Here is a 21,814-nt window from a genome sequence, read left to right on the forward strand (position 1 = left end):
AGAGAAAAAAAAAATTTGCAACTTTTTTTTCAACAAAATTTCGATTTTTTTTTGCATTTTTACATGTTTTAAGTGATTTCCAACCCCCCCCCCCCCAAAAAAAAATGTTAGAGAAAAGAACTATAACTCTCAGCACTGTTGACATCATATTTAATGAATAAGATATAAGGTTCACTTCAGTGACCCAGCAGTATTGGCGGCAGAGGTTTTGCACTCTCCTGAGTGCTCCCCCTCTAGTTTGCATCCTGTTTTTGTGACATCCTGATCCATTTGGTGTACTCACTCTCCCACAAGCCTCAACAATGTATACAAAATAAATAAATAAAACATAAATAACCAACACACTGTATTTCATGAACCAGTAGGGACATACAATCCCATAAGAGATGGGGATGGGCGAGGCATCTGCCTGGAGAATAGCCAAACGGAGGCCCCTGGAGTACCGGCGGAAAGTGGATGTGGTGATGCGCTGCTCTGGTGCATGCTCCCATACCTGACCTGATTTGTCACTTACTTCATCACTTCAGCCCCCAAACTGAACAAAAGGTTCGTAAAACAAGCGGAAGAATAAGGAACCATTCGGAAACACTAACTTGGCTGCCACGATGCATCTTGTGCTGGACCTGAAGCGCGTACAGGAGTTCCGAGGTCCAGTAACAGAAGCCCACGGCTGTGGCACAGTGAAGGACTGAGGATGGAAATGGGTGTAAAAGAGGGTATTTAGAAAAAAGAAAAAACAAGTAGGGTAACAAAGAACACGTGAATTAACCTGAGAATAAAACAAAACACCAAATTTGGAGATCACAAAATAAGAATCGAAGTTAAAGACACGATTAAAGTGTCACATCGCAGGCAGGTCGATGGGTGGCCTCTCCGATTTCACTCCCTCTGCTCTCTCTCTCAGCCCTCAGATCATCGCCAGCTCCTCCAGGCGAAACACATCCTTCCAGTCTCCCTCCCACCCCTCCCTCATTGTTTAAATAATAAATAAATAAATAAATAAATAAAATCTGGCATGCAACCTATTTCAGCTCTTTTGCTCCTCTTTTCTACCATCTGCGAGACTGCCTTCTTGAGGTTGTTCAATCCCACTCTTGTCTCAAGGACTTCAAGCACATGTCACTCAACATTTTACATTACCCCCACCCCCCCCTCCATATTCCATGTATTTTTATATCCCCATCAATCCTACCAATGCAAAACGACCCTCTTCATTGCAGGTTATAGTTTCCTCCCCTCATCCCGTGCCTTGTTTGTACCAGCGAAAGCACCACTGCCTCGTTACCCTGTACATTGCCATTTTACCTCACTCTTCCATGAGCCAAGACTTTGAATCCAAAACAAAAATACTTTGGTGGGATAAACGAGATTGTGGGAAAGGCCATTCAGGAAACACAAACCTGTGAGGACGTGGAGGAACGCGTATCGTCGAGTGACCTTCAGGACGGGCTGCTTGGGGCCGAGAATGTCCAAAAGAAAACCACCCAGGCTACAGAGCAGGGCGAGGAGAGAGAAGGCCAGAACGACCCTCAGCATAAGCACCGTCTGAGTACTCACACAGAGATCTACAGATGGAGAGAGGGAGCAGAGAAGAGAATTTTAACATCGAGAGAGAGAAAGGGGATGGGGGGCGATGGGGGGGTGGACGATGGGGGGGGGGGGTGGACGATGGGGGGGGGTTGGAAGATGGGGGACGATTGGAGGGGGTGGTCGATTGGGGGGTGGAATATGGGGGGACGATTGGAGGGGGTGGACGATTCGGGGGTGGGGTGTAAGATGGGGTGGAGGGTGTGTAAGATGGGGATGAGGGTGTGTAAGATGGGGATGAGGGTGTGTAAGATGGGGATGAGGGTGTGTAAGATGGGGATGAGGGTGTGTAAGATGGGGATGAGGGTGTGTAAGAGGGGGATGAGGGTGTGTAAGATGGGGATGAGGGTGTGTAAGATGGGGGGATGGAAGATGGGGGATGGAAGATGGGGGGAAGGAAGATGGAAGATGGGGGGAAGGAAGATGGAAGATGGGGGAAGGAAGATGGAAGATGGGGGGGAAGGAAGATGGAAGATGGGGGGAAGGAAGATGGAAGATGGGGGGATGGAAGATGGAAGATGGAAGATGGGGGGGATGGAAGATGGAAGATGGAAGATGGGGGGATGGAAGATGGAAGATGGGGGGAAGGAAGATGGAAGATGGGGGGATGGAAGATGGAAGATGGGGGGGATGGAAGATGGAAGATGGGGGGGATGGAAGATGGAAGATGGGGTGGGGGGGGTAGATGGACGACAGGGTCAGTAAGTTTACTCAGTCTCCAATCTCACCGTTTCCTCCACCACTTTGTAATCCGTCTGAAATCCCGACCTTATCCCTGGGACAAGACCCTCCATGTAAGTGGAACCATGTGGGCTCGGCGAGTGCTGCACACACACAGGTCACCGCAGCGGCGGCAAGGAGTGCAGCGGCGAGGCTTCGCTCCGAGTACTTGAGCCGGGAGAGAGGACGGCGACAGGTGGAGTATGAATGGGAAGTGTACATGTTCCGTGATCCGAGGTCTTCGCCAGTCAGCTGAATAAAGGAGATAAAATTGGGGGAAACAAAACGCTCCAACAGATAATTACTGTGAGAAAGGGGAAAGGGGGGGGGGAGAAGGAGGTTAAGGGCTGTTCGGGTACAAAATGAGATTTTAAAAGTGAAAAGAACGTGAGGGACTAAAATCGTGTATCAGGAAGGAAGGAACGGGGTCGGGTGGGGGGAAAAAAAAGCCTAATTTTGAGGTAAACACGGAGAAAGCAAATGACGATAAAGCAAAATGTCAATCACTGTTCAGGTGACGAAATAAACAAAACATCGACATCGACATCGAGCGAGAGGAGACGCGGACACAATCAATGTTAATCAAACAAAACAAACCCCAAATTACCTCCTTCCGCTTCCTTCATACACGGGAAGTGACGTCACGTTACGTCACGTAATCAATGAACATTTTGTTTGACGGTGTAAGCGGCTGCGGCAGAGTAGGCTGTGGAAGGGTGGACTCACGAAGCGAAAGACCAGGTGGTGGAATATGCAATAACGCTGGAGGTTTTCTTTCTGCTCTGAGTCTGGGAGGTCGCTGGTTCAAACCTCGGCCGAATGAACAAAAATAATTTAAAATGGTTCGGGCCGCTGCCTCCTGGTTTGACGCTCGGCATTTAAAATGATCCATCACGAACAACCAGTCAGAGGCTGTGCAACAATAAAATGGTCTTTTGTTTCCCTCATGGCTTCCTGCGTTGAAGTTCCTCACGAGGAAACTCTTGAGTCACCCCGACTGTTCGGCGGCTCATGAGAGGGGGGTTGGATTACCAAAGTCGAGAGCAGATTAATGATAGTTACAGTTAGTGTTGCATTTTGATTTCGGATGCCGTGTTATGAAAGGGGGCCATAAACGTAATGACGTCATTACGCTGTTTTTGTTTATCATATTAATATTAACCGATTGTTTATAAAGTTACATATTTATAAAGGGCCTTTCGCTTAACTCAAAGTGCCTGCGTTCGAAAGGACTATCCTCACCCGTCGTGTAAAAAGTGCTTCACAAACGCGTTTTATACTGATCACTACTGCAATGTATACCGTCATGGCGCCAAAAACCGAATCAAACTTAACGCTCTGAAAAAAAAAATTTCCTGAATGTTTTGCTTCACAGAATAGAAATTCGGTAATGAAAAAAGTGAAGGACGCCGTTTACTGCAGTTTATTTCGCATAATCTAATTATTACCGGCGTGTCGGCCTCGACGACCCCAGCACGAGTGAAGACATTTGATTCGCCCTTTTCAGCGGCCATGGTGGTGTAGTGGTCGACGGAAAGGACATCACCACCTTCGTCAAAAGCATTTCGGCCAAAATCAAGATGGACGCCGACGCGGGCACGTGCGCTTTGGAACAGAGGTGCGTCATCAAGTTCCTGGTGAAGGAGAACATCAAAGCAGCTGAAATTAACAGGAGACTGTGTGAACAATTCGGTGATTCACGTCTTTCCCGGAGTTGCGTGTTTAAGTGGTGCAGCGAGTTTAAAGGTGGCCGTGAAATGGTGAGCGACCTTGAGCACTCTTACATGCGACCAACTGCCGTGACTCAAGCGAACGTGAAACGTGCCAAACGCTTGGTCTCGGATAATCGTCGGATTACGATCCGTGAAATTGCCGAAGAATTGGACGTCAGCATTGGAAGTGCAGCAACAATCATGAATTGCCAATTGAAACTTCACAAGGTGACTGCGACGTGGGTACCGAAGCACCTGACGTTTGAGCAGAAGGCAACTCGAGTGGCCACTGCGACCGAGCTCCTGCAACGCTACCGCAGGGAGGGAGACGATTTTCTCAAAAGGATTGTGACGTGCGATGACACCTGGGTCCATCATTTGGTGCCAGAGCCAAAGCGAGGCACCGGGGAGGACGGGAGACCTTGTTCCCCACCAGCAAATAAAGTTAGGGTTCGGCCATCGGCCAGAGAGTTGATGGCGATGGTGTTTTGGGACTTGAACGGTTTAATTCACGTGGAATTTCTTGAACGTGGTGAAACAGTCAGCGTGCAGCACTACATGGACTTGTTACGCAACGAAGTGAGACGAGAAATATGCAGACGACGACCGGGTACGCCGTCTCAGGGAGTGACTTTACTGCATGACAATGCTCGTCCTTATACGGCCAACGCGAACCCTGAAACCCTCGCGGAGATGGGTTGGGAAGTCCTAAATCATCCCCCGTGCAGTCCAGATTTGTCACCCAGCGATTTTCATCTCTTCGGACCACTCAAGGAACATCTGGGGGGCATTAAGTTTACCGATCGAGAAGACGTCAAAGCACGCGTGCTGAAATGGCTGTGTACCCGTCCCAAAGGATTCTACGTAGACGGCATCAAGGGACTACCACATCGATGGGACAAGTGTGTTCGTGTGTCAGGGGAATACCTTGACAAGTAGATGAGGTTTCAACATCCTGGTACTTCATTTTTCTCGTCCGAACCCCCCACGTCAAAAAACTTGAGCGTTATATTAATCCTCTCGTCTTATTTGTAAAGTTGTCATTCATTAAAAAAAAAAAAATAAAAAAAAAAAATAAAAATGAGGACCGATCAAAATATTAATTGTAAAGTCATTTTTATACAAAGTAACAAGAGAAGTGAAAATAAAACATGGACAAGTGGGTTGAAGGGAAGATGAATGAAAAAGGGGATGTCATGAAATTTTTCATTCATTCAATGTTATATTATTCTTTCCTCTCCCATCAGTTGTTTTTCTGCCTTTTCCAGAAGCGCTTGAGGTCAGCATGGCCGTCAGGCGTGACGACAAGGACGCGCCGCGCGGAGTTCTCCCACAACAGAACACCACGGTCCGTGGCTCGTTCACGCAGAACATCGTAATCGGACTGGGATAGGAACTGGTTGTAGAGCACGCCTGGAAAAAGAACATTACATTGTCAGATAACTTATTGTACAGTAATAAAGCAGAATATCGATACGTTTCCCGGCATATCTTTACTACACGAGCAAAGAAGCTGTCCTTACAGAGGGGTTAGTTCCACTACTACGACGACGTCAATGGTGTATTTTGGTTTCACTCGTAACACTGGCTTCTACCAGGCAGTGCTATTTGATCCATATTTACACAGAGAGAAATGGGGTCCTTCCCTTATCCGAAGATTTTACCGCCTAAAACATTCCCGTGCACACCCTGAGTATGGGACAACCACCAGTTTTCAACTCATTTTGTCCAGCAGTTCAGGAATGTATAGAAGTCAAACAAATATGAATCAAATTATATATAGTTACAAATAATAACTGGAAGGGTACTCGGTGGAGCGCATACCTCCACCAAGTAATGCCTGATCCACAAGAACATATCGGGCCTCATACATTTTTGAAATACCATGCAATGCAGTACTATATCGTTTTTGGCCCAATCTCTCAATAGTGAAGAATCACTTTAAAAAAAAAAAAATTATTATTTATCCTAATCTGGATTCAGATCTTCACCAAAGTTGAATCAATTCGTTCTTGTCACACACCCAACATGTCCACAAAATTACATCCGGATCCGTCCACAACTTTTTGAGATATCCTGCACACAATCAAACAGACAGACAGAAAGGGGTGAAAACATAACCTTCTTCCACCTTCGGTGGCAGAGGTTAAAAACAATTTTGTGATTTTAAAGGATGTTGGGATGGTTTGCTAAAACATGTAAACAAGGTAAGGATGGTCACAGGAAATCATGTGAAACCATCCTGATATTTTTCTTTGAATAATGGTTGTTACCTGTCCATTAACAATGATTGTGTTGATTGTTTCCCCATACGAATCGACCAGTGAAATAATAACACAAGAACCCAAATCGAGAGAGATGCACAGGGACATTTACAGGCACAACCATTATTCAAACAAAGATGGATAGATGGCTCCACGTGATAATTTCTCGTCACCATCCCTAACTTGTTTACACACATTTTGGAGTCACATCCCTACATCCTTTTACATTAACAAAAAAAGTTTATTTCTAGTTTCTGTACTTTTGAAAAAAAAAAAAAAAAGTATTTACATTCTGGATAATTTTAGTTTTATTGCATGATGAAATGTCATCATTAAAACTGCCAGTTGAACATGAACTGAAGAACACAAAGATGTGAACACTGAACAATGGTCAGAAATGAAGTAGACAGACTTGAAAATAGTTTTCTGTCGTCGGACTGGATGTAATATTCCACCATTAACCACACCCATACAAATGTGTAGCGGCCGCCCCCGTCAGGCTGATTGACAGTCATAGTCCCACCCACCCCTTTTGGCCCTTGATTTCCCTATTAAGGGAGGTGCAAAGCGCTCCCCCATCAGTGACCCCCCCCCCTTCATATGGGACGGTTTCTCTGTATGCAACTTTAACACGGACTGAAAATTCGTTTCTCGGCTTATACTGGACGAAATGGGCTGCAGATTTCAGAACTAAATCCTTTGTACGTCGAGGTAATATGTTCCAAATTTCAGCAACGTCCATGTCCTCATTCTTGAGTTTACGAAAAACCTCCAAATTCACTTTGGTGTCTGTCCGTCTGAAATGTGTTGTTGCTTGGATCTCAAAGGCTATTCATTGAAACGAGCTGAAACTTGGAATATACATCGGACAATACGTCTAATTCATGGCTTTCGAATGAAATTCCAACTCGGTGCCAAAGTTTTTGTTTTTTTTTTTGACAGGTTTTGTTCATTAGTTTTTCACTTGAGTTGTTCTTATGCGGTGCAAGTATGCAATGGCGGTGTTTTTGGAAGCAGAGACTCCAGCAGCAATCAAGCGAAACACGAAGCACCCCTCCCTTTATATGGAATGGTTTCTCCTTTAACACAGGGACTCAAAACTCCTATCGGGGGGGAGGGAAAGGGGTCACCCCCCAAAATAGGTATTTGCCTTCTTCTCCAAAACCACATCCACAATTTTGATGAGAGTTGACCACAACCTTTATCACCCATGATATTCTTGGGGAAAATACCAGGGGCATAGAAAAGGCCCCTCAATGTGGAATGTGCTCTGTGGAAAACTATTTTTAAAAAAGAGAAGGGATATATGTATGTAATCTTTCCAAGGTCAGCAAAATGAGTACCAGCTTGCTGGGATGATTGAGCCATTCGAGTATCCTGTGTCGGAGTGGCCAACCCATCCAGGATTGTGCCCAATAGCCTCGGAGACAGCGCTGGTGCCGCCAAGGCACTGGACAGAGTATGGTCCCAATGGATCGATTTGTGCTGAATTAAACCTATGGAGTTGTCCATACCATCCCAACATCGAAAGTCTACTGACTTCCTCATGACGATTGTTGTTCCAAAAGATACTCGATATAACGATGTCATACATTATGAGAGTTATCCCAAACATTATGTTTCCCTGCTTATAACTTTTGAATGCAAAAATACGTAAATACCGTGATTACCGTACTGATGAAGATGAGAAGTCTGATGAAGATGAAGGTGCCGAAACATTTTAAAAGACATTAAAGCAAGAGCATCTCGTCTGAATTACTACTTTCTCCAACATCAACTCATCCTGGGAATTCTTTCAAAGAAACTTGCTCTCCCTCATGCACAGATTTATCCCCTCTCGTCTTCAGTTGTCCTACCCTTCCTCCCGCCCATGGTTCACTGAAGGTTGTGGTGAGGCAGCTGTCCTGAAACAAATCGCCTTTGCCTCATGGAAAGCAAACCCAACTGAGGGCAATCTCAGTTCCTTCCACAAAGCTCGGAACAAGTGTGTATCTACCCTCAGGAGAGCCAGAAAACAACATCTTTCTCATCTCAAGTCTGAACTTTCAAACCTCTCTCCCTCCTCCAAATCCTGGTGGTGTCGAATCAAATCTGTTTCTGGTGTATGTTCCCCCTCCATCCCCTCCCTCACCTCAAATGGCCACACTGCTGATACTGCACATGAAAAGGATGAATACTTAAACTCAGTGTTTGCATCTAAATCTTGTGTCCAAAACCCATCACTTTCTGTACCCACCTCACCCAGTTGCACCCAACTGTCCCTGGACTCTGTATCCTTTTCTCCTGACAAGGTGGAGAGCTTGCTGTCAAACCTCGACCCAGATTCTGCAACCGGTCCAGACGGCATCAGCCCACGTGTCCAAAAAAAACCTGCTACTCTGCTCTTGCTCACCCTCTCTATGTTCTACTCACTCTCTCATTTGCTCAAAGTCATCTGCCATCTGCTTGGGAATGAGCAAACATTACTGCCCTGCATAAAAAGGTGCAAAAACAGATCCCTGCAACTACAGACCAATCAGCCTTCTCCCAATCATCTATATATTAATACTGAAAGACCAATTTTGTGCTCCTCCTCGCGGTCGCGTCACGTTTTTCTCGGTACTGTGACCTGGACTGAAAGAAACATGGTACCTGTAAGAGTGCATCGCACATAGTGGTAATTGTCAAACTTCAACTCTGAAGCAGAATAAACACTTTTCGTTGAGATGGGGGCGAGGAGTGAAGAGGCGGGGGGCAAGGTAAGCAAATTGAAAGCGGGAGACAGGGGGAAATGGGGCGGGGGCTGGGTTGAATGAGGCGGAGTTGAGTGTGAGGGGGTGGACAGGGGGGTGGGGGCCCGGGGCCAAGGGAAATCAAAAGACGGGGGGCGGGGAGTGAAGAGGTGGGGCTGGGGTAATTACATTTTTGGGCGGGGGGTAAGCAAATTGAATGGGGCAGGGGCGGGGGGGAATGGGGCAGGGGAAAAAAATCTCCCTTCAGTAGGATGAGTAGGTGGGGGAAAGCACACCCTGTCCAGTCCATGTCCCTCAAGTGTGTGTGTGAGCTGGTGAGGGTGGTTGAATGAACGGAATCCATCTGTGACGGGGTTTCAGCTAGTCAACAAAGTTATGGAATCCATCATCACTTCAGACATGAAATCCTTCCTCTTCTCCAATGGCTCGATTTCCAATCATCAATTTGGTTTCAGACCAGGTCACTCGACCCTGGATATGCTGCTTCTGCTCTCCCAACAATGGGTGGAGGTCCTCAATGCTGGACAAGAAATCAGAGCCATATCCCGTGCTTTTGACACAGTCAGGCATCCTGCCCTGCCCAAACTCTCTTCCTCTGGTATCCAAGGCCATCTCCACTCATGGCTCACAGACTTCCTCTCCTGTCGTAATCAACATGTGGCCCCAAATGGAGTTCTTTCATCCCCTCTTCCTGTCCAGGCTGGAGTTCCTCAAAGCAGCATTCTGGGCCCTGTTCTTTTTCTGGTTTTCATCAATGATCTCTTTTGAATGCAAAAGGTTTTTTTTTTTTTGTTTTTTTTTGGATTCTCCCTCCGACTCTCTGGAAAATCCTCCTTATCTCTTTGCTGATGACTGACTCCACCTCTGCCGTACCATCTGTCATCCCTCAGACCGGCAAGCCACAGCTTCTTCGCTCCCTGCAGATCTGGGTAAAATCAAACTGGTTCAACACATGGAACATGGTCTTGTTAATCAGGACAAATCTCTCATTCTCACTCTCACTATGTCTCTCTGAAAGAACTGTTTGGACCCCCCCCCCCTCCCCATCCACTTTCTCAACAATCCTCTGGAAGAAGTCCCTTCTTTTAAGCTTCTGGGTCTCACTATCTGCCATAATCTTTCCTGGAAAAGCCACATTTCCAACCTGGCCTCCAAAGCCAGTCACCGATTGGGAATCCTCCGTGGTGCAAAGTCCTTTCTCAGCCCACCTGAACTCCTGACCACATTCAAAGCTTTTTTGTCCGCATCCTGATGGAGTACTGCTCTCCCCTCTGGGCTGGTGCTCTTGCCTCTCACCTTTCTCGGCTTCACGCTATGGAAACTAAGGCATTTCGGATCATTGGCATCTCCCACGATGAGGCTGAGTCTTTGGGCCTCTCACTCTCTCACCGCTGGCAGGTCGGTGGTCTTCCTGTCTTCTACCGTCTCCTCTCCGGTCTCGCCCCCTTGCTCTGTCTGCGATTTGTCCCCACCATATCTCCGCAGGGGGCTCAAGGTCCACCAACAACCCCCTTCTGGTCAAACTACCAAAATCATGAATCACTGCTCACCTTCACCCTTTCATTCCTCTTTTTTTCCTGCCCCTTTGGAATAAACTCCCTCACTCAATCCCATTCTTCCCTCCAGGCCTCAAAACAGTTGTTCACCACCACCTCTTATCGTCCCCCATCCAAAACCTCAATCTTTTCTACCCCCCCCCCGTTAATAAACCCCAAACCCACCTCCTTCAAATTCCCTGTAATGTCCATCTTGTACACCCCGTGTTTCCCGTCCCATTCCCTCTCCCTTCCACAGATCTCATGTCTCTGTTCCCCACTGTTTTGTCCTTCCCACTTCCACCCATCTTGTCTCATGCCCCCCCCCTTGCTGTGCGTTGTGTGTTGTGTGTTTGCTCTCACATGAGCCTTGACAAGGTATACCAAAAAAGAGAAGAAAAAAAATCTCCTTTCAGCTGATGGTTATGTCCATCCACTGAACATGGCACTGCTGGCTGTTTTAACTGGAGTTTAAAAAGAAATATCCAACTTGCGGTGTCATCCGGGTTCAATTATCAATCCAACTTTCAACTGCTGGAGTGGTGCTTTAGCCAGGATATTTCATCCATCACAAAGTGTGCCTCCAAAGAACAGGAAGAGCTCAAAATGGGAGGTTAAATATATTTCTTAACAGCAAAGAGAAAGGTCAGGTCGTCAGGATGATGACGTCAGGGATGAGAGAGTAGCTGAGGAGTTTGCGAACAGGCTGAGTGGACACTTGGGGGGTCTGGGTGCTTTGGGGGGTCCTGAAGAGTTGTGGAGCACCTTCAAGACCACCGTCCTTGATGTTGCCGGTGGATGCCTTGGAGTTCACCGCAGGGCAAAGAAGAATTTTGTCTCTCAAGGGACACTGGATACCATTGACCAGAGTCGCAGGGCCAGGCTGAATGGCAGAGCTGAGCTGTTCAGGGAGCTGAGGCGTAAAACTATACGTGCACTGAGGGTGGACAGGGAGGCCTATGTGCGAGGAATCTGTGAGGGGGTAGAGCATCACCTGTGGACAGGTGATTCTCGTCCCGCTTACAGGGGAATTCGCGCATTACGTTCATCCAAGCCCATCCCTCGGAGCACTGCAGTTCGAGCAGAGAGTGGTAGGCTCTTGACAGAGGAGTCTGAAGTGAAGGCCCGCTGGGCCGGTTACTTTGAGCGGTTGTACCAGGCTGATCCCCCAGCTGTCGAGTTGGACGTCAAGGGTGTTACAATCCCTGTTGCTGACCCTCGAATCAACTGTGGTCCACCATCGCTTGTGGAAACACGGGCTGTGGTGAACCAGTTGAAACGGGGCAAAGCTCCAGGGATCTGTGGCATCCATGCTGAACTTCTCAAGGCTGGTGGAAATGCTGCACTCGCGTCGTTGCATGCAGTTTTGTGCTCTGCCTGGAACACAGGCATCATCCCAACTGACTGGAAGAGGGGCCTTGTTGTCCCTCTCTGGAAAGGGAAGGGTGATCGCCAAGACTGCAACAACTACCGAGGGGTGACGCTGCTCTCAGTGCCGGGCAAGGTCTTTGCTCGGATAATTCTTGATAGGGTTCGCCACCATCTGCTTGAGCACCAGCGTCCAGAGCAGTCAGGCTTTACACCAAAGAGGTCAACGATTGACCGTATCCTTGCTCTTCGTGTCCTCACTGAACGCAGACGAGAGTTTCGGCAGGGCTGCTTGCAGCCTATGTTGATCTCTGTAAAGCGTTCGATTCAGTGAATCGGGATGTCCTCTGGAGGATTCTTGGTCTTCGTGGGGTGCCACCGAAACTGATCGATCTGATGTCTGAACTCTACTCTGGTACTGAGAGTGCTGTGAAGTGTGGTGGTACCGCCTCTGACTTATTTCCAGTTGTTACTGGAGTTCGTCAGGGATGTGTACTTGCCCCCACACTTTTCAGCACTTGTATGGACTGGATTTTTTGGGAGGATGTCGGAGAGAGATCAAGTTGCGGTGCATCGTTTGGCAATGTCAAGATCTCGGACCTTGATTTTGCAGATGATGCAGTCATCTTTGCGGAGACTTTAGACATCCTCTTGGGGGCCCTCGAGGTGCTGAATGAGGAGTCGGAGCCGTTGGGATTACGGATTTCTTGGGTCAAAACAAAGATCCAGGCTTTCGGTGACATCTTGGATGCTGCTGTCCTGTCTGTGTCTGTTTGTGGTGAGGATGTTGAGGTCGTGGATAGATTCACTTACCTTGGCAGTGATATTCATGTCTCCGCAGGTTGTGAGCCGGAGGTCAATAGACGTCTGGGTCGGGCCTGGGGAGTCATGGATTCACTGGATCATGGGGTGTGGCGCTGCCGGTACCTGTGCGGGAGGACGAAAGTCCGAGTCTTCAGGTCCTTGGTACTTCCAGTCTTGCTCTATGGGTGCGAGACTTGGACTTTGACCAAGGATCTGAGACGGAGACTTAATTCCTTTGGTACCAGGTCTCTTCGGAGAATCCTTGGCTATCGCTGGTCGGATTTTGTGTCCAACGAGCGGTTGCTGAGAGAGACTCGGATGAGATTTGTTACCTGCATAGTCCGTGAGCGTCAGCTGCGGCTGTATGGACATGTGGCTCGTTTTCCTGACGCTGATCCTGCTCACCAGATTCTCTCAGCGAGGGAGTCTCATGAGTGGAGGAGGCCAGTGGGCCGACCACGTGCCTCATGGTTGCAGCAGGTTGACCATCATCTCAAGGAGATGGGGATGGGCCTGGCATCTGCCTGGGGGATGGCCAGACGGAGGCCCCTGGAGTACCGGCGGAAAGTGGACGCAGCGACGCGCTGTTCTGGCACATGCTCCCATACCTGACCTGATCTTTTACTTGGGTTTTTTTTTCTCTCTGAGGAGTGTTTCTGTGTTTCAGGGTGGGAGAGACCAGAGAAACAGACAGACAGACAGACACCATTAGCCTCATATGCAGGGTGGGGCAGAGAAACGGGAGATCATAAAAACCAATCTCCGCTATGCCAACATGATCGCAACTTTTTGACTAATTAACTTGCTCCGATGTTTCCTCAAGTTAATGAGGCCAGTTGGTTTCAACAAGATGGCGTGACGTCTCATACCGCCAGATTGTCAATGGCTGCCGTACGCATACTTTTTCCAAACCACATCATCTCCAGGAATAGTGACATTACTTGGCCTCCAAGGTCTCCAGACCTGCCAGAATGTGACTTTTTTTTATGGGGGCACTTAAAAAGGAAAGTGTATCACTCATCACCCACACAATATTGAAGAGCTGAAACATGCGTGGATTACCTCGAGGATGTGATCAAGAAATAAATGGCATATTTGTAATTTGGCAAATCCAAAATGTTTATTTAATAACTGACTTTTTAAAATAAACAGTTTCTCTGCCCTCACTCTGTACATCATTCTAATGCTCTCATAACGATAACGATTGGTCAGCTGAGCAGACGACTCGGGCCACTCATATGCACAGCACAAGTCCAACTGTCCGAGTACCTGCCTCCTCCGTGATGCCAGTTTTTGCCTCGAGAAGGAACTGGCGTATTCTAATTCTTCCACTTTACGAAAAGGACGTGTTCCTTCCTTTATTTGATTGTGTTTACTGGATTGTTGAATGGCAGTACCATTCTGATATGAAGCAGAATAAACAGCAAAGGTTAGCTAAAACATTCTTCCTGAATACACCAAGCCTTGCTGCTAATGGCGAAGATGAACATGATGGCCAGCCTACATGTATTTAGCCTCTACCAACACGAGACAAGTGTGTATTAAATGCAAAGCTGTACCTGTTCAAATTACAGATGTTGAATGTCAAACTCCAAAGCAAAAGTTTAAATGTCCAAAACTCTGTTCTTGTTGCTTCAACCCAAATTATTATTGCATCAACATTCAAAAACTCGACACAGCTATAAACTGTCATCCATCCAAGTGTCTCACAGGCAGCGTGATTAATCGATGTGTGTGCCATCTCTCGGATGGATGTTAAACTGGGGGTCCCATCATCTACCGTCACAAGTTGGTAGATGCTAACGATTCCAGGGCGTCGTCCATGAAGAGTAGGTGAGTTATCACAGGCACCATGAACAAATTACAAATTCCTGCACACGCAGTGCAGTATCCAGCGTCAGTAACGACCCATCAACGATTGTAACGCAGAGTGAGTGAAACTGCCTTAGCAGCCTGATGAGTATAAACAAAACAAATATACAACTTATCATCGATAATATTACTTCCAGGAAGTGAATGTTATGGTCGGTAATGCTTTGTTCGCTGCTTATGACAACATCTGGAGCCAAACCTTTGCATTTCCTTTACGTGCTCCAAGGGGGCCCCCTCAAAACATTTTCTGCATCACTTTTTTGGCAGGAACAGCAGCAGCAAACTTGAATGGCACTCAGTAGAGTGCATGTCTACATCCAGTCCTTAACCAAAATCGAATCAATTCAGCCTTGTCACCTATCCAACCTGTCCACGAAGTTTCATCTGAATCCATAGAGAGCATTTTGAAATATCAAGCTTTTGGTTTTGGCCCCATCTCTCAATGGTGAAATATCACTTGGAATACAAAAGCATTCTCGTATACGGAACCGGATCTTCACCAAAATCAAATTAATTGGTCCTTGTCGCAAACCCAACCTGTACACCACGCTTCGTCCGAGACAATCCCTCACATTTTCAGACATCGTGCTCATCGACAAACAAACGGGTGAAAACATAATCTCCGTCTACCTTCGGTGGCAGAGATAACGAGGGACATATTCATGACTGAAAATATAACTAATTTTCAGACATGCCAGTGGTGATTGAAGAATAAAAAGGTTAGAAAGAACAAGTAATTGTACATACTGCAAAAGATCATTAGAAAAAAAAAAAACATATTTAAAAGGCCTTTAAATTAGTCATTCACAAGAAATCATCCCAAAAATGATAGCGTGGCATGAGTGAAAAAGAATCCAAGTAATCAATTGGCAAAAGTCTGATAGGTCCGTATTTATGTTGTGCACAAGTCATCATGGTGACTCGGAAGCAATTTTACCTTCGGTGAAAGAAAGTCGATCACGTTCCATCTCCCAGAGGCAGATCTGGTCGGTGATGGTCGGGGGCAGCACTGGGGACTAGAGAAAGATTTAACTTCAGGAGATCGGGTGACTTCGCAAGTCGAACTAAACTCAATCAAACAGCACTTAAGAACGTTATCCAAACATAACAATGCAGGAGTTGGAGTTCTTCATGGAAGAAGTGTTCGGGCAGAGACATCAGCAGTGTCATGTTTATAAAAACTTGAGGACATCAGAATGCTGCACCACTCAATTTCTGTACCTTGCTTGGGAATTAGAAATTATGACAACTTACATAATTTTTTTGGCCTTTCTGGAAGATCCTCAAAACCACGTCACAGATGACTTCACCCTTTGTCAAATGTTCCTCATTCGTAAGCAGCATTTGGCTGTGGGTTTTCATCAGTTCTTGCAAGGGCACCATGCTGCCACTAATGCAGTGCCTGCCCCCTGTAGGTTATGGCAGGAATTTGTAATTTTGCCACGGTGCTGGCAATACTCGCCTATTTTTAGTGAAGGACATCGTGGGATCTTTAACATCCACCAAATAACGCTGGCAGCCGGGGAGGCTATTTAGTGTCCATCCGCGGGACGGCACACGCATTGATGAATCACCGTGCCTGTGAAACACAGTTTAAATCTGGGTCGCTATTCAAACTCAGGTGAGGCAGGCGAGTGTGCATCCCTAACTCTAAGCTATCCTTTCAGCCCACCCCAAGGACAGGAAGGATGTAATTTTCTTCCATTGCTGCTGATTGGAAAACGATAAGGGTTTGGTTGACCATTTGAAAGATGATATCGAGTGCTGGAAAGTCTTACATCCCGATGCTGTCTCAATACAATGATAATCCTTCATCCATCTGCTATGAGAAACAATTGGTGAAATAAATCTTACAATCTGCCACGACCTATCTACAAGAAGGTCTCCAAGACCAGGCAGCATAATACTTTTCTTTCTTTCTCTTTTAACCTCAAAGACGTTTGTGTGGTCTTCTAAAAGTTGAGCTGGCTTTGAAGATTCTGTTAGAAATTTCATCGATAAAGTGAACGTCACAAGACGGTGTTGTCCGGGTCGGTGAACCCACTTACAGCTTGGAGCACATTCCCTCTACTTCTGCATGGTAATAACTTGTAAAGTGTTTGGCTTGCCAGGTTCAGGTTGCAAAAGAACCTCTCTTCAAACAATTTAATGGTTGGTTGAAAACATCAGTCAAAGCAGCTGCAGAATTATCTCTGATGGCTTGCACGTCTTCCTGGAAGTGGCCAACATCAGCAAACAAGTACATAGACAGGTTTCTTCAAGTCCTTTAGAGTTAGCATGCAGCCGTCCATCTTAGGTTAAACAGCTTTCCATCAGTCCTGCATCAAATCTGAATCCTGATGCCAAAGTTATGTTAAGCATTTGGCAAGTAAATAACAGAGACACTTAAGGAGTATTGGTGCAAGGACGGGGGACGGGGGAGTGGTGGGCAGGACCAAAATCAATGAACGAGAAAACGGACACCGCTGAACCCACGTGTGATTATTCTACCTGGTCATGGTTAGCAAGATAAAAATCAACTGGAGAATGTGGACAGCTGATGAGCAACTAACTCAGCAAGTTGCTTCGGTGGACCTCAACCGAGATTGAGTAGTTGATTAGTGTCCACGCAAAAAAAATAATGCTTTTGGAACAAAGCATGCTGCAAGAGAAGGTGAGGAACGTGAGCAAAAATATTGCTTACCTGTTTTAACATCTCAGGGTGAGCATGTGCGCGGAGGAAGTGGATGATCTGGAAGACACAAAATGAGATTTTGGGGTTTCCAAACACAGCATGATGGATGAAGAACTGCACAAGCAGTAATGAGTTGCAAAAGGAAAACAACTAAGAAGGATACAATGAACAGATGAGGTCAATTATAATCACAAACATTATGTCCAATGAAACAACAAATTTGAAACGCTTAAAAAATATCCAATTTATAGTATTATTGAGAGGTATCGGGAGCTCCTGGGTCGTTTATCAAGCGTTTAAAACTTCCCGTTTAAATTTTCCAATAAACTTGCTCCTCTGTACGAGACGCTGTACAATTTACCAAATTCAGAGCCAAAGTAGTGCTCCGAACTTCAGGTTCGTGTTCTGATTCATGTTCACAATGTTGGATAGCATTCAGTTGAAATTCAGTCGTTCCTCGATCATAAACTGATGTTTGTAGACAGGCAGACATACAAAGTGAACTAATCGGTTAACCACGCTTTTTGCTTCATGCACAGGGTAAAACGAAACAATGGTGAATGTCTCGTCAAAGGAGTGGTGTGCTCTGACATCATTCTGTACGAATATGTAAACCAACTGTTTTTTTTTTTTTAAGTACATCTGCAAAAAAAAATAATAATAAAAAAAATAAAAAACCCTAAAAACTGTACCAAACTATTGTAATGACAATAGTGTAATAAGAATTAGTGCGAGCCATGTCAGCGGGATGGTGAGCATGAGAATAACAACACCTTCTGCACTAAAGCTGTTGTCGGAGCCAGAAGAAAGGATTGAAATAAGATGCAAGAAAATTCTTCCAGCACACCATTCTTTTTTGGATGTGGTTTTGCCTGTTCCTCGAGAACTTCGCCAACAGCCAAGATTTCGCACCGGATCTGTCCTGTCTTCCCTTCTTGTTTCGTATCTGTTGTCTATTGTGTTTTGTATCCAATCCTGCACTTACATTCCACATCCGTAATCTTTTGTGTTCAATTTGTGTTGATGTCTGTCTCGCCCTCAGGTCGATCAAGCAATGTCGCTTTTCATCCTTCCTCACCCAGCCTCTTACGTGTGTGTGTGTGTGTGTGTGTGTGTGTGTGTGTGTGTGTGTGTGTGTGTGTGTGTGTGTGTGTGTGTGTGGCCGTCTGTCTCTGTGTGTGTGTGTGTGTGGCCGTCTGTCTCTGTGTGTGTGTGTGTGTGGCCGTCTGTCTCTGTGTGTGTGTGTGTGTGGCCGTCTGTCTCTGTGTGTGTGTGTGTGTGGCCGTCTGTCTCTGTGTGTGTGTGTGTGTGGCCGTCTGTCTCTGTGTGTGTGTGTGTGTGTGTGTGTGTGGCCGTCTGTCTCTCTGTGTGTGTGTGTGGCCGTCTGTCTCTCTGTGTGTGTGTGTGTGGCCGTCTGTCTCTCTGTGTGTGTGTGTGGCCGTCTGTCTCTCTGTGTGTGTGTGTGGCCGTCTGTCTCTCTGTGTGTGTGTGTGGCCGTCTGTCTCTCTGTGTGTGTGTGTGGCCGTCTGTCTCTCTGTGTGTGTGTGTGGCCGTCTGTCTCTCTGTGTGTGTGTGTGGCCGTCTGTCTCTCTGTGTGTGTGTGGCCGTCTGTCTCTCTGTGTGTGTGTGGCCGTCTGTCTCTCTGTGTGTGTGTGGCCGTCTGTCTCTCTGTGTGTGTGTGGCCGTCTGTCTCTCTGTGTGTGTGTGGCCGTCTGTCTCTCTGTGTGTGTGGCCGTCTGTCTCTCTGTGTGTGTGTGGCCGTCTGTCTCTCTGTGTGAGTGTGGCCGTCTGTCTCTCTGTGTGTGTGTGGCCGTATGTCTCTCTGTGTGTGTGTGGCCGTCTGTCTCTCTGTGTGTGTGTGGCCGTTTGTCTCTCTGTGTGTGTGAGGCCGTCTGTCTCTATGTGTGTGTGCCGTCTGTCTCTCTGTGTGTGTGTGGCCGTCTGTCTCTCTGGGTGGGTGTGGCCGTCTGTCTCTCTGTGTGTGTGTGGCCGTCTGTCTCTCTGTGTGTGTGTGGCCGTCTGTCTCTCTGTGTGTGTGTGGCCGTCTGTCTCTCTGTGTGTGTGTGGCCGTCTGTCTCTCTGTGTGTGTGTGGCCGTCTGTCTCTCTGTGTGTGTGTGGCCGTCTGTCTCTCTGTGTGTGTGTGGCCGTCTGTCTCTCTGTGTGTGTGTGGCCGTCTGTCTCTCTGTGTGTGTGTGGCCGTCTGTCTCTCTGTGTGTGTGTGGCCGTCTGTCTCTCTGTGTGTGTGTGGCCGTCTGTCTCTCTGTGTGTGTGTGGCCGTCTGTCTCTCTGTGTGTGTGAGGGCGTGTGTCTCTCTGTGTGTGTGTGGCCGTGTGTCTCTCTGTGTGTGTGTGGCCGTCTGTCTCTCTGTGTGTGTGTGGCCGTCTGTCTCTCTCTGTGTGTGTGGCCGTCTGTCTCTCTCTGTGTGTGTGTGGCCGTCTGTCTCTCTCTGTGTGTGTGGCCGTCTGTCTCTCTCTGTGTGTGTGGCCGTCTGTCTCTCTCTCTGTGTGTGTGGCCGTCTGTCTCTCTCTGTGTGTGTGGCCGTCTGTCTCTCTCTGTGTGTGTGGCCGTCTGTCTCTCTCTGTGTGTGTGGCCGTCTGTCTCGCTCTGTGTGTGTGGCCGTCTGTCTCTCTCTGTGTGTGTGGCCGTCTGTCTCTCTCTGTGTGTGTGGCCGTCTGTCTCTCTCTGTGTGCGTGGACGACTGTCTCTCTGTGCGTGTGTGCCGGTCTGTCTCTCTCTGTGTGTGTGGCCGTCTGTCTCTCTCTGTGTGTGTGGCCGTCTGTCTCTCTGTGTGTGTCTCCGTCTGTCTCTCTCTGTGTGTGTGCCCGTCTCTCTCTCTCTGTGTGTGGGTCCGTCTGTCTCTCTGTGTGTGCGTGGCCGTCTGTCTCTCTGTGTGTGTGTGGCCGTCTGTCTCTCTCTGTGTGTGTGGCCGTCTGTCTCTCTCTGTGTGTGTGGCCGTCTGTCTCTCTCTGTGTGTGTGGCCGTCTGTCTCTCTCTGTGTGTGTGGCCGTCTGTCTCTCTCTGTGTGTGTGGCCGTCTGTCTCTCTCTGTGTGTGTGGCCGTCTGTCTCTCTCTGTGTGTGTGGCCGTCTGTCTCTCTCTGTGTGTGTGGCCGTCTGTCTCTCTCTGTGTGTGTGGCCGTCTGTCTCTCTCTGTGTGTGTGGCCGTCTGTCTCTCTGTGTGTGTGGCCGTCTGTCTCTCTGTGTGTGTGTGGCCGTCTGTCTCTCTGTGTGTGTGCCGTCTGTCTCTCTGTGTGTGTGTGGCCGTCTGTCTCTCTGTGTGTGTGTGGCCGTCTGTCTCTCTGTGTGTGTGTGCCCGTCTGTCTCTCTGTGTGTGTGTGGCCGTCTGTCTCTCTGTGTGTGTGTGGCCGTCTGTCTCTCTGTGTGTGTGCCGTCTGTCTCTCTGTGTGTGTGTGGCCGTCTGTCTCTCTGTGTGTGTGTGGCCGTCTGTCTCTCTGTGTGTGTGTGGCCGTCTGTCTCTCTGTGTGTGTGTGGCCGTCTGTCTCTCTGTGTGTGTGTGGCCGTCTGTCTCTCTGTGTGTGCCTGTGTGTGCGTCTCGTTTATCTCCTTGCAGATTGTGCTCAATTGTTGCCCCAAAACCTCACTGTCAATTGAACCTTTCTCTTCCATGAACCTCATTCTTCTAGAGAAAGAGAGAGAAGGATAAAGAGAAAAACGTGATGCAGAGAAAGCAAACAAACCTGCTGAGCTGAGATACCACTGCTGACAGCTTGTTGAACGCTCTCTCGGGTGATCTGAGCGACCGCCATGTTCGGGAAACGATAAAGCATTTCACAGAACAGCGCAACCAACGCCAACTGCAACTCGGAGTCTGACCGTGCAAAGCGGAAAGAAAAGATCATGAGAGACAGAGGCAGTGCAAGTGCACAAATAAACGTAAAGTGAGCGAAAGAGAAATTTTAAGGGTAGGAAACAATTGGATGAAGAAGAAGAAGCACAACCTTACAAGAGTGAGAAGCCACACAGTGAGTGGTTTCAATAACATTCATCAATGTATTGTTACCGATTCACTTACGCAGCTCAGGATACATTCAGCAATTGCTTTTCATAAATTGGGGCAAGTGTACGAAGGGTGCCTAAAAAGTTCACGGCCAGTGTATCAAGTAAACAATGGAGACTTTTGTCGTTGCAGCTGCTTGTCATCCACATTGTAAATAGATATTTTCAGAAAAGAAAAAGTGCATTGGTACAAAGGGCGATTTTGGTTAAAAAAAAATAAGGTGTTATTGTCATACTTGTTTTGTGAATATGTGAGGCTAAAAACTTTCAACACCCTTTGTGCATGTAGTGGTTGGTTTTCATGTACCAGTGTAAGCGTATACACGGTGATTGGTTTCCACAACGATGAAACCATGGTGACCAGCTGTGCTGTTGCCATGGGCAACACCAGATGCCAAATTGATAACCAGACGAGTGGGGTAGTACCGCCGGGACTTGCGCTAGAAAAACCAGACGAGAAAGAAATGAATAAATAAATAAAATCAACAAGAAATGAAAACAATTCAGTTCATTCTTTGGTCGACAAAAGG

The 21,814-nt window shown here is 47.3% G+C and overlaps 2 protein-coding genes across 4 annotated transcripts in view; both read right to left on the reverse strand.

Moving 5' to 3' along the window:
• Positions 1 to 377: 377 nt before the first annotated feature.
• On the reverse strand, positions 378 to 3,648 carry TMEM127 (transmembrane protein 127). Of its 2 annotated transcripts, XM_085871395.1 has the most exons (4): positions 2,915 to 3,648; positions 2,316 to 2,559; positions 1,401 to 1,565; positions 378 to 688 (listed from the first exon to the last, which is right to left on the reverse strand). In XM_085871395.1, exons 2-4 carry the CDS (start codon positions 2,527 to 2,529, stop codon positions 519 to 521), a joined length of 549 nt encoding a protein of 182 aa, XP_085727521.1. In that variant the 5' UTR covers positions 2,530 to 2,559; positions 2,915 to 3,648; the 3' UTR covers positions 378 to 518. The 2 variants fall into 2 exon arrangements, with proteins under 2 accessions (XP_085727521.1, XP_085727522.1); XM_085871396.1 differs by lacking the exon at positions 2,915 to 3,648 and having other exon boundaries at positions 2,316 to 2,908.
• Positions 3,649 to 5,118: 1,470 nt separating this feature from the next.
• GTF2H4 (general transcription factor IIH subunit 4) overlaps positions 5,119 to 21,814 on the reverse strand; it is a 29,414-nt gene continuing 12,718 nt past the window's right edge. For both annotated transcript variants that reach the window (XM_085871390.1, XM_085871391.1), the window contains 5 exons: positions 21,592 to 21,724; positions 20,966 to 21,096; positions 17,278 to 17,325; positions 15,532 to 15,610; positions 5,119 to 5,432 (listed from right to left, as the gene is read on the reverse strand). In XM_085871390.1, coding sequence (XP_085727516.1) covers positions 5,263 to 5,432; positions 15,532 to 15,610; positions 17,278 to 17,325; positions 20,966 to 21,096; positions 21,592 to 21,724 — 561 coding nt within the window. In that variant the 3' untranslated portion in view covers positions 5,119 to 5,262. The remainder of the gene's footprint in view (positions 5,433 to 15,531; positions 15,611 to 17,277; positions 17,326 to 20,965; positions 21,097 to 21,591; positions 21,725 to 21,814) is intronic.

This window comes from Eptatretus burgeri, chromosome 2 (assembly GCF_056783735.1).
Source record: "Eptatretus burgeri isolate ZD-2024b chromosome 2, Ebu_testis_v1, whole genome shotgun sequence".
NCBI lineage: Eukaryota > Metazoa > Chordata > Myxini > Myxiniformes > Myxinidae > Eptatretus > Eptatretus burgeri.

Coding starts and splice junctions, on each gene's coding strand:
- TMEM127 (XM_085871395.1), bottom strand. CDS start 2,529: ATGTACACTTCCCATTCATACTCCACCTGTCGCCGTCCTCTCTCCCGG. Junction 1,566..2,315: donor ACAAAGTGGTGGAGGAAACG/GTGAGATTGGAG, acceptor CTCCATCTGTAG/ATCTCTGTGTGAGTACTCAG. Junction 689..1,400: donor GTTCCTCCACGTCCTCACAG/GTTTGTGTTTCC, acceptor TTCCATCCTCAG/TCCTTCACTGTGCCACAGCC.